Source organism: Dendrobates tinctorius, unplaced genomic scaffold (assembly GCF_039654945.1).
Source record: "Dendrobates tinctorius isolate UK_male_01 unplaced genomic scaffold, ASM3965494v1 ptg000030l, whole genome shotgun sequence".
NCBI lineage: Eukaryota > Metazoa > Chordata > Amphibia > Anura > Dendrobatidae > Dendrobates > Dendrobates tinctorius.
Genome location: NW_027361698.1, coordinates 63,355,195 through 63,367,667, shown reverse-complemented (window position 1 = coordinate 63,367,667; position 12,473 = coordinate 63,355,195). Strand labels below are relative to the sequence as shown.

The 12,473-nt window shown below is 42.7% G+C and overlaps 1 protein-coding gene across 4 annotated transcripts in view; it reads left to right on the top strand.

The window, feature by feature from the left end:
• Positions 1-12,473, top strand: part of SETD7 (SET domain containing 7, histone lysine methyltransferase) — a 69,528-nt gene that overhangs the window by 15,132 nt on the left and 41,923 nt on the right. For 2 of the 4 annotated variants that reach the window (XM_073572124.1, XM_073572122.1), the window contains exons 2-4: positions 734-863; positions 8,908-9,109; positions 10,787-10,976. In XM_073572124.1, coding sequence (XP_073428225.1) covers positions 734-863; positions 8,908-9,109; positions 10,787-10,976 — 522 coding nt within the window. Of the gene's footprint in view, positions 1-733; positions 864-8,907; positions 9,110-10,763; positions 10,977-12,473 lie in introns of all 4 variants that reach the window. The other 2 variants (XM_073572126.1, XM_073572125.1) reach the window with 1 other exon arrangement.

Below are 12,473 nucleotides of genomic sequence, written 5' to 3'. Positions count from 1 at the left end.
CTCAATGGTTTTCAGATTGAGACTTAGAAATGTAGCGTATGCAAATTGTGTTTATACTATGTACTATATTTTATGGTCATAGTTAAAGGGATATTTTACTCACTTATACAGCGCTTTACAGACTTTATGAACACTGTCCCCATTCTTATAAATACAGGGCTATACTTCAATTTTATGATCAGTGTGGTTCTGGCATCTGGTACACCACCAATTATGAGACTGATGGGGTCATAGCATTGCGTCCGAAGTTCTACGTTTCCCCTGTACAGCGCCTCTCCTAGCAATCTGGTTGTACAGAGAACTGCAGCCAATGAAATTCACTTGAGTGGGACAATGCTGCAGTTTCTGCACAGCAGATGGTGAGGGCGTCTCTGTACAGTGAAGAGGGGACCATAAATGATGGTAAGCAGGGCCTTCACGCCTCTAGATATCTGATTTGTGATTGTTATTCTGTAATGTCTTTTATTGTCTGTACAAGTCCCCTCTAAAATGTAAAGTGCTGCGGAATATGTTGGCTCTATGGAAATAAAAAGTACTATTATTATAGGGTGTTACTAAGATATGCTATGAGCATAACCTTTTAATATGTTGGTATCCATACACATTAAAAAGCAGAAGATGACCACTACAGGTGAGCTCCTGCAATGTTTGAGCGCTCATAACTATATGATTCTCTAATAAACCTAGGGGCGGCAAAAACAATTTGATCTTCTTCTTTCTCTGTGTGTTACAGGCCAACTGGATGATGACGGCTTGCCCCATGGATTCTGCACTGTTAGCTACAGCTCCACAGATCGCTTTGAGGGACACTTTGTACATGGGGAAAAAAATGGTCGTGGGAAATTCTTTTTCTTTGATGGAAGGTAATTTTTATTGAATTTTTTTTTATCTATCAAAGTCTTTACAGAACTAGAAGTGCAGAAAAGACTAGTGCCTTTATCTTTTTTTAATGCATATTACAACTCGTCTGGGGCATTGTATGTAATAACTGTGTCTCAATATATCAGAGGTCATTCCAGATTTTTAAGAGTTGATCTCACGGTATCCCCACTGATTAGATGAGAAGGGCAGTCATCCAAGTGACTGGGACTAATCTGCAGTACCAGGCGCAGCCATATGTACGGTGCTGTGCCTGTATAAATGAAGAAAAGCTTGTGCCCCGTTCACTTAGCTGATGCTGGAAGCTCAACTTCTTCAAATATCAATGATCTATCCAAATGATAACGTTTGAGAAAATCCTTTAAAATAAAAATAAAATAAATATACACCATCTGTTACGGTTGATTCATACTTCCCAATCCGTGGGCAGCAGGTATCTGGCATTGGCTGTATGAACACAGCCAGGTATGTTGGATCCTGAAATGCTGCGCGTACGTGCTAGTGCATCAATAGCCAGGAAACTACTCAAGAGGTTTCTTGTCTGAAGACTGAGCAGTTGTATGGATCGCTGCCGGCACAGCTGAGTTTAGTAAAAAGCAAATGAATGCCTCCATAACATTAAGCCTGTGAAAATCAAATATATTGTAGCTTATTCTAAACCTAAACTTGAACACTTGTCAAATGACAAGGCTCAAATTGTAGATGATTTGTATTCTGCCATAATCTTGTATTCATCAAGAAACATTGCAAACGGAAGAAAACACAACTGTCACACAACTCCCAAGCTCAGATCAGAATGTGTCTAATCTGCACCTCCAGTAATATGGGGAGCTAGACTGCAGGATGTCACACAGTAGCCACATGGCTGCTCTCAGCTGTGCAGGAGACAAAGCGTCCTCCTCTGGTCCAGGCTCCCATCTTCACTATGTAGCACTATAAGATGAAATGTTAGCCTCAAATGCTAGACTTTGTAACAAGAGGTAAATTGCAAAGCTGCTACTTATTTATAAGCAGTTTGTAATTTTGTCCATTTAATAAAGTGATACAACCCTTTTTAACATTTCTATTCTAAAAGGGAATGCTGTTTAGTGTTATATTTATTTTCCAGTCACTCTGTTAGACATTAGGTTGCGTTCACTCAGGTAATGCGTTTTGGTGCAGACCGGTGCAGTTTTATCTAATTTATAATGCTCAAGTGTGTGTATGTATGTTCGTCCGGGATAGGCATCCGCACCGTCGCAGCTACAGCCACAAAATTTGGCACAGTCACACGCACACGTCTGGACCCCGAGAGTGTCCTAGGCTATGTTGTGAGGCGAAATTTTAACCCCGCGCGTTCCAATTCACCAAACAATTTTGACCCTATCTACATAATGGGGAAAAAGTGTTTATCAAGCCCCGCCCCTCATTATGATGTCATAATGGTTGCCATGGCGACGCTGATGTCATCATAGGTTGCAAGCCCCGCCGCTCATTATGATGTCATACTGGTTGACTATGGGATGGAGGATGTGTGATGGGTATATGGGCACTCGACTATGGGATGGAGGATATGTATGATGGGTATATGGGCACGGGACAATGGGATGGAGGATAATTATAATTTGATATACCTAACCACAGTTAGTTACTATCGCCGGGCTCTTCAGCTAGTTTTTCATAAAACTCTAAAGGGATTTCAAGTCAAAAACAGCCTCTTCTGAGCACAAAGGATCACAGCATGTAAACAATTGATTTAGCAGGCACATATGTTAGTGCGGGCTTACCCTGTGCACAGTTTACACTGAACATGCTGCAACTCCCATAAACAGAGTACTCCACTTTCCTAGCTGACCCATGCAGTCTCCAGTCAGACAGAGACCCCAGAATGTCTCTCTCTCTCTCAGGTACAGCTCACATTTTGACTGGTCACTCACCAGCTCCAGCACATTCGACTCTGCTCCACTCAGCAGACTGTCACACCTATTGAACACAGGCCCTGGTTCTACTAAAAAACTAGACAGGTGCATCTAATCAAACCCTGCAGAGCTAGGAATTAACCCTGTCCTACCTGGTACAGCTAAGTTAAGTCCAGAAATATTTAGACAGTAACACAGGTTTTGTCATTTTAGTTGTGTAATAAAACATATTCAAAATACAGTTATATAATTAATATGGGCTTAAGTATGGGCTTAAAGTGCAGACTCTCAGCTGTACTTTGAGGGTATTTACATGCTAATTGGAGTAAAGTTTTAGGAATTATACCTCTTCAATATGTAAAGTAGTTTGTGAAAGTATTTACCACCTTGGCATTTTCAATGTTTTGCTACCTCACAACCTGAAATTTCACTTTTTTTGGAGGGTTTGCATCTGTTTATGCAAAGAACATGCCTACACATATGAACATCTGTTTTGTTTTTTTTCTTGTTTTTTTTTGTGAAGCAAACAACAAATAGGTCAAAATAACTGAAAACATCAGTGTGCCTAACTATTCACCCCCCATAAAATCAGTACTTTGTAGAGCCTCCTTTTGCAGCAATTACAGCTGCAAGTCGCTTTGGAGAAGTCTCTGAGCTTTCCATATGTTGCCATTGGGATTTTTCCCCATTCCTCAAGGCAAAACTACTCCTGTTCCTTCAAGTTAGATGGTTTCCTCTGGTGAACAGCAATCTTCAAGTCTGTCCACAGATTATTAATTGGATTTAGATCTGGGCTCTGACTAGGCCACTCCAAAACATTTACACATTTCCCCTTAAACCACTGGAATCTTGCTTTATCAGTATGCTTTGGGTCATTGTCTTGTTGGAAGGTGAACCTCCGTCCCAGTCTCAAATCACAGACAAACTGAAACAGGTTTTGCTCAAGAATATTCCTGTATTTCGCACCATCAATCTTCCCCTCGACTCGGATCATTTTCTCTGTCCCTGTTGTCGAAAAATATCCCCACAGCATGATGCTGCCACCAGCATGTTTCAGTGTAGGGATGGTGTTCTTGTGATGAGCTCTGTTGGATTGGTGCCAAACATAGCGTTTACCTTGATGGCCAAAAGTTCAATTTTGGTCTCATCTGACCACAGCACCTTCCTCCATACAACTGGGAAGTCTGCTACATCTTTTGGCAAACTAAAAACGAGCCTCACTATTTTTGTGTGTAAGTAAAGGCTTTTTTTGGACCACTCTTCCATAAAAGTCCACCTCTATGGAGTGTACAGCTTATTGTAGTCGAATGGACAGATACCCCAGTCTCTGCTTGGGAACTCTGCAGCGCCTTCAGAATTACCTATGGTCTTTGTGCTGCCTCTCTAATTAATACCTTCCTTGCCGATCTAAAAGTTATGGTGGGCGGGCAGCCCTCTCTTGGCAGGTTTGTTATGGTACCATGTTCTTTCCATTTACTGGTGCTCCAGGAGGTCATCAGAGATTGGGATATTTTTTTATAACCCAACCCTGACTTGTACTTCCCAACAACTTTGTCCCTGACTTGTTTGGATCTCTTCTTGGTGTTCATGGTATTGTTTGGTTAGTGGTGCATCTTGCTAATGGTGTTGCAGCCTCTGTAGCCCTTCACAAAAGGTGTGTGTATATTGACAGTCCATGGGACACTTAGATTGAACACTGGTGAGCTTCATTTCACTAAGCATGTGACTTATGAAAATAATTGCTTAAGGGGGTTTTACACATAGCGATATCATTAGCAATATCGCTAAAGTGTCACCGATTTTGTGACGCAGCAGCGATATCGCTAGCGATATCGCTATGTGTGATACTAACCTCCAACCGGCTCCCTCGCTGTCTGTAGCTGATCGCGCAGGTCCATTTCTCGTCGGGCGCTTACTGCTGGGCTTCCGGCTGGCCTCGACGAGCGACGCGTGGACGTGGACGGAGGACGTCATGGTCGCCGCGTCTGAAAGGTAAATAATGATCACTGCTGTGTCGCTAATGAAATCTGCCTGTTTGGCAGCTCACTAGCGACCATTTAGCGATGCACCAGCGATCCTGACCGGGTCATATCGTGGTCGGGATTGCTGGTGCATCACTAAATGTAAAGGGGCCTTTACACTTGAAATTTTTAGGGACTTCAAAGCAAAAGGGGTGATTTCAGATGCCCATGCCAATTTTTAGTTATTTGATCCCATAAATTTAATTTATGCCTATATCTTTCTCACTTCACCAGCATACACTATTTAATGCTGATTCATCACACACAAATCAGATTACAACAATTTTTAAACACAGGTTGTAAAGTAACAAAATGGGTAAAAAGCCAAAGAGGGTGAATACTTCTGCAAGAGACTGTATTCGCCTCTTTTTAAAGGGACCAAAAGTAATGCTAAAATTATCTTAAAAGCTCTTTAATAGGTTGCATGAACATTTCCCTTGTTAATCCATCATCAATTAAACAGATATCAGGTGTGGTATTTGCACTTGGAAGCTGTTGCTCTGAACCAACAACAAGTAGTCAATGGAGATCTCAATCGAAGAGAAACTGACCACCATTAGGCTGGGAAAAAAAATCCAACAGATAAAGCAGAAATGGAAGGAATGGCCAAATCAACAGATTGGTACATTCTGCATAGACAAGGAGCACAATGGTGAGCGTGGGAACTCAAAGAAAAAAAAAACCTGGACGACCACAGAAGACAATTGTGGTGGATCAGTGCAGAATCCTTTCCATGGTGAAGAAAAACCCTTTCACAACATCCATCCGAGTGAAGAACACTCTCCAGGAAGTAGGTGTTTCAGTATCTTAGTCTACCATAAAGAGAAGACTTCATGAGAGCAAATACAGAGGGTTCACCAAAGGGGGCAAACCATTAATCAGCTTTAAAAAAGAAAGGCCAGATTAGACTTTCCCAAAAAAACATCTAAGGGCTCTTTCACACATCCTTGTCTCCGGTACATGCGGTGACAGTTTTCACATGTACCGGAGACACTTGCACACGTAGACCCATTCAAGTGTGTGCAAATGTCAGTGGGTTTCCACGAACTGTGTGTCCATGTGACCAATACTTAGACTTGTCCATTTTTTACTGGTAGCACGGGCCGCAAAACATGTCATCTGTGTGACACATGTCAGTTCCTGAGAAGCAGTGGTACACTAAGCTATGTTCCCCGGTGCCAAGTGCTGAAGAGAGCTCTCATCATTCTCACCTGATCTGCCGGCAATAGGTGAGAGCAGGGGAGATTAATGAGAGTTATATTCAAGTGATAACAATGTGAGCAGGCGGCAGCTGATGGAGCTTATTACTCCTTTCAGCCTACACCTACTGTCGCTAATATCAGTGACAGCAGGAGTGGCTCATGGGAGTATTCATCACCCGCCACCTGTGCTCTAAATACCATCTATACTCGTGTATTTGCCAATCCGAGTATAAGCCGGGGCACCTAATTTTGCCAAAAAATAAAAATAAAAACTGGGAAAACTTATTGAGTATAAGCCGGGTATGCATTGTCCCCTTATCCCTATCCTGGTATGCATGGTTCCTCATTCCTATCCTTGTCTGCATGGCTCCTTATTCCTATCCTTGTCTGCATGGATCCTTATTCCCATCCTTGTCTGCATGGATCCTTATTCCCATCCTTGTCTGCATGGATCCCTATTCTCATACTTGTCTGCATGGCTCCTTATTGCTATCCTTGCATGCATGGCCCCCATGAGAAAAGCATTAAAAAAAAAAAAAAAAAACATCCTACTTACCTTCCCTGTGCACCCTCACAGCATCTTGTTCCGGTGCCAGCAACTCCTGCGGCCGGCCGATCACGTGTCCCTGCTCATTAGGGGAATGAATACTCACTCCACACCTATGGGAGTGGAGAGAGGTGAATATTCATTACCCTAATGAGCGGGGGACACATGATTGGCCAGCCGCAGGAGCTGCTGGAAGGCTGTAACTGTGTGAGCTATAAGAGAAATTAACATATTCATTGCCAGTGCAGTGAATATTTATTTCTCTATAGCAGTGGACACAGTTACAGCCACAGTAGCTGGCTCCTGCCTCTTGTGACCCGCTGCTCCCCCTCCCCCGCCATCTTGTCACAATGACTCGTGTATAAGCCGGGGGGGGCATTTTCAGCACAAAAAATGTGTTGAAAAACTGTGCTTATATACAGTAAGTAAAAAACGTCGTGGGTTACTCTGTATTTTCTATAACAAGCCAAGCAAAACTTACAACTGGGGGCTGCAACCCTCAGCTGTCTGCTTCAGCAAGGCTGGTTATCAAGTATAGAGGGGTTCCCATGCTGTTTTTTTAAATTATTTTAATACCGTAATTTAAAAAAAACGGTGTGGACCACCCGCACCCCCATTTTTGACAACACTCCATTACTAAGCCGTGGGCTTGATGTCCCCTGACAATACGAAGGTGACATCAACCCCACTTGCCACTGCTAAAGGGCAAGTGGGAAGAGCCAGGCAAAGCGCCAAAATTGGCGCATCTAATAGATGTGGCTTTTCTGGGCGGCTGGGGCGGTCAATATCCCATGGCCGTTTACCAGCCTGAGAAGACCAGCCCCCAGCTGTCAGTTGTAGCGAGGCCGGTTGTCAAAAGTGGGGGGACCCCACGACGTTTTTTCTAATTATTTATTTAAATAATTAAAATAAAAAAGCAGCATGGGGACTCCTGTATTCTTGATAACCAGCCTTGCTAACGCTGACAGCTGAGGGTTGCATCCCCAGCTTTCAGTTTTGCCTGGCTGGTTATAGACAATGCAGGGGAATCCACACCGTTTTTTTGTTTTTTTTTTATTTATAGCACAGGCGACTGGTGATGAATGCTCCCATCAGCCGCCTCCTATTAGCGGCAGCAGGCTTAGCATCAGCTCCATCAGCCGACACCTGCTGTCATTGTTATACATGAATACATCTCTCACCATTCTCCCTTGCTTGTGCTGATCACCGGCAGAATATGGAAGAGTGAGAGTCGTCTTCAGCACCCAACACCAGGGAACATCGCTTACTGTACCGCTGCTTCTCTGGCGTCAGTGCATGTGGCACTGATGCGGCACACGGTTGCCACATGTGTGCCACAAGTATTACACACACGGATAGTGATATCTCTGGTACCAAAAATATCAGGAAGTGTGAAACCGGCCTAAAGAAGTGAACCCAGTGCTGGAAAAGTATTCTTTTTCAAATGAAACACTCTCCTTCGCTAGGCTGAATCATATCTGTGATCAGCGTAATAAGTTTCTTTTGTTTTATCCATTTTATTTTATGTAACTGAATATGCTGTATTGTTTTGTCCCCTTTGTAAAATCTTTTGTATAGTTTTTTTTATAAACACTGCCTATCGTTTTGGATTAAATATAAAATTTTAAGAGTTCTGTTGCTTTTGTTCTTTAACGTGCACCCCAGTAGACATACGCTACCAGAGCCAGAACCGGGCCTTCAGTCAGTCTGTAGAACACGACTGGTGGTGGCAACGAGTAGTCTCTGGTTATCGTGGAGTTTGCAGTGATTGCGTCGGGGATATATTCCAAGCGTTGAAAGTGGAGGTGTATATACCATATGCTCACTGTTAGTTTCCCGATAACCGGCCTGTTAGTGGAAACAGCCTGTGGCATCTTCTGTTGATTGTCAGTCAATCGTGTAATTGCCTGGACAATAGGGGGCATTAGAGGGCTGTGCGCTCCAAAGATAACAGCAGGTGGATCTGCCCGACCTCCCTGGCTGCGATCTTTGACAAATTGGTGGCAGCAGTGGGACTCTGCGTGGTCTCTCTGGTGTCCCCTCCTTGACAGCATATACCCAGAAAAACAATTATTTTGCACTGTATTTGTTTTTCCCTATTACTGGAGTTACGCTTTAACATTCAGAAGTTAACTTTAAGTGTTAAGAATAACCCTTTATCACAGATCCACATGAATGAGGAGGTCAGGAAGAGTAGCTGTCACCTGTATTTTAGTGAAGAATATCTCTGTCCACATGGAACCTGATGGAGCACACATGGCGAAACACTGTTGCTATATGGCTCCATATACATGTAATGAATGCACAGTTTTACATTACTACTCAGATAATAATTTGAGTTATTTTATTTTTTTTTTTAGTACTTTGGAAGGTTTCTATGTTGATGATGCCTTACAAGGACAAGGGGTGTACACGTATGAGGATGGTGGTGCTCTGCATGGTACATATGTTGATGGAGAATTAAATGGCTCTGCTCAAGAATATGATGCAAATGGAAAATTAATATTTAAAGGCCAATATCGAGACAACATACGACATGGAGTCTGTTGGATTTACTATCCAGTAAGCAAATTTAATATTTGCAGTAACGCAGTATTGTGATGTAGAAATGGTGTGCTGCAAAAAACATTTGTCAATTTGATGAAGTTTCTTTCAGATTGCTTATGTGGTGTGAACATGCTGCAAATCGGCCCGTAATGCAGCTGATGTATTTATTCACCCATCATTAAACAGAGTACATAGCTGCTAATGTTGTGTCTCGCTGCCGAGACCTCTTGCATCAAAGGGATCGACTGTGATCTAATGAGGAAGGTGGCTGCTTCATCTACAGCACCACCAAGGGGGAAATGAATGTATTACATCATGGTGCTTATTGGAATCAATTATATGTGTAGAGTATGACATAACTCCAGAACGAGAGTGACGCACTTTATAGTCAGGCGCCACACTAATAGATCAGGACCACCCTCTCCATATTCCCCATCCACCTGCCGCCTGTCAGTTCAAACAGGTCACCCTTGCCTTTAGCCTGACATCTTGCACAGTCACTGTCATTTCCTGGGAGGCGCATGTGCAAATCAATAGTCTAGCCCTCGCTACATCATCAGGATCTTACTGCTCATATGCCACCTCAGAGATTGACCACATCTGCATGGTGGGAAAGAGAAGAGTGGCATGTCAGTCGCTGACAAGAGGCAGATGGAGGGCAATGGAGCGAGAGGCCAGAGAGCTGGAAATGTAGTGCCCACCCATACACTTTCAGATCATTTGCATAAAAACAGTGTTGGGTTTCAAAAACAACGGTTTGGCTTTAATCACCGTTAGGGTAAGTTCACACTGGGCATTTTTGCTGTTTTTTTTTTTTTTTTGTTTGTTTGTTTCTTTTCTGCCACGATCAGGTTTTGCTGCAGAAAAAAAATCTCCAGCAAAAGCGCAGGTTTAGGTGCATTTTTGGTGCGTTTTCTTTCCTCTTTGTCCATGCTAATGTCCTTGACTTTTCAGCAGCAAAATCGCTGCAAATAATGATACCTGCGTCTTTGCAGCATTTTTGCAGCGTTTTTTCAACACCCATTCAATTCAATGGGTGAATAACGCTGCCAAAACGCTGCAAGAAGTGACATGCTCTATGTCCAAAAAACGCAGCAAAGTACAAGATCCTGATGACACAAAAAACCAATGTGTGTGCATGAGATTTCTGAAATCTCATAGGCTTTGCTGGTACTGTAAAAAGCAGCAGAACATTAGCATAAAAAAGCAGCAAAAATGCCCAGTGTGAACATACACATACAGTGACTTTACATAGAGAACATTAGTTTGAGGTATAAAAACCAGCTGACAGGTAACCTTCGAAAAGGGAATCTGTCAGGTATTCATGATCCCAAACTGCGGTCAGCAGGAGTCTCGGACTAGCTGCAATGCTTCCGTCAAGTATATTATTCTCTGAACGCTCTGGCATGTTAGAGCAGATGCGCTTTGACAGGTCTCTCCTGGTGTATACATATTCCAATAGCCTGTAGTGGTGCTGAGGACAATCGGTCAGATGTGGCACCAGACTAGTCTCTTCACCAGCCAAATCTTCTAACTTTATTTTCTCTAAAACGCCAGAGCACTTCCGAGAATAATTGTGCCGCCAAGCTCTGACAGTTTGGGCAGGTTCCTGTAAAAGCAGAGAATCCACTAACATGTCTACTTTACTGAATTTCTTTGACGCAAGCAGGTGTTGGTTGCATTCTCTTACAGGATGGAGGGAGCCTTGTCGGAGAAGTGAATGAAGATGGGGAGATGACTAGTGAGAAGATAGCTTATGTTTACTCAGACGGAAGAACTGCCATGTATGGAAAGTTTATTGATGGAGAAATGCTGGAGGGAAAATTGGCTACACTCACGTCTGTGGAGGAAGGGAAGCCATACTTTGAGATTGTACCTGACAGTAAGTATACTCAATAATATCAAAATGACTTGGCTATCATCGAGAAAGGAATTCCAGGTCAGAGTGAGATAGAGTATATATGTAGGACCCTATTATTTCCTGGCGGGGCCCTTGAGCTTTCAGGTATTTCAGTCCCTCTCTGGTACTTCAGTATTTCACCCCATGACAGCTTGGTCTTTATGGAAAGAGCATTTGTCAGCTCAGTTACTGTCCATGTAAAATTCGCCTTCAAACACTTTGGAGATAGAATTTGCGCCATCATTTATGGGTACACCAATGCCCAGTTGACATAAGGTCAGCTAACCTCTCTTCTCAAAGAGCAATAGTTTTTCTGGTTTAGTTCTTAAGTCCTGACTTGTGCATGTTACATGCTGGCTGCCATTTGTTCGTTTATGACGGGTCCCAACTACCTGCTGGAGCATTCAATCACGATCAAGGTCATGACTAGACTGTACTGCTCATGAAGATGCAATATGGGATCATGTGGCATGACCTCACAATCACAACCCCGACACTAATATGCTGTCGCTCAACTGTAATGCATATATATTTATATATAATGCTACGGGTGCAAAGTGCCTTTAACAATTGGAGCCTTAGGGCACTGGTAAGGCTATGTTCACACTGAGTCATTTCGAAATAGAACAAGCCAATGGATAAGAGAGGGCACAAGTCAATTCTTTGATCCAGATCCTAATAGAATCCGCTCTAAACTAGGCACTGTTAAATCAGAAGTTAAACAAGAGTGTTTCCAAGGCAGGTATCAGGAGAATAGGTAATAGGTTAGAACTCAAAAAGCAGTATTAACACAAAAAGCCCAACTGAGCATAATTAAACCAAAAAATTGGGTCGAAGAGTATATTCAACCATAAAGTACTAAACAGAGTGTCTCTACCAAAGCAGGACAATTCATGGGGGTAATGGTAAACAAAGTATAGCCAAAGAGTACAAAATAAATAATAAATACCACTAGAGTAAATGCAGAGCAAGAGCTCAGCAAAAGATTTCACAAGTATGATTAATATAAACAAGAACAAGGTTCATGAGAGGTTAATGGTTGTGCAAAAGCAGAGCAGCAATTAGAAAATAAAGTGTAGGCACCAAAGATCCTAATAAAGTCTAACGTTTGCTTCTAGTGTCCATAATAAAATGTAACATCCTCATGTGAGGTGAAGGGTAAGTTAGATGTATATATCAAAAGTGCTAAAGTGCCTGCTGTTCATAAACAAAAAGTGACAAAGTGCAATTGTACGGCTAAGCTTAAATAGTTTGTGTAGTAAATTGACCCCGACCTGCCGCCCCTACGCGTGTTTCGCCGTGCCTTCGTCAGAAGGTGTGGTCTAAAGCCATGCTGGAGCTAATATATGTACTGGCAGTGGGGGAATCGAATGTGCCCACCGTTTGGTGACATGTGGTTCATAATCTGCGCAAGCGCCACCGCACCACCTTCCTCCTGCTCAGCACCTCTTTGACCCCCTTTTTTTGCTTTAATTATGC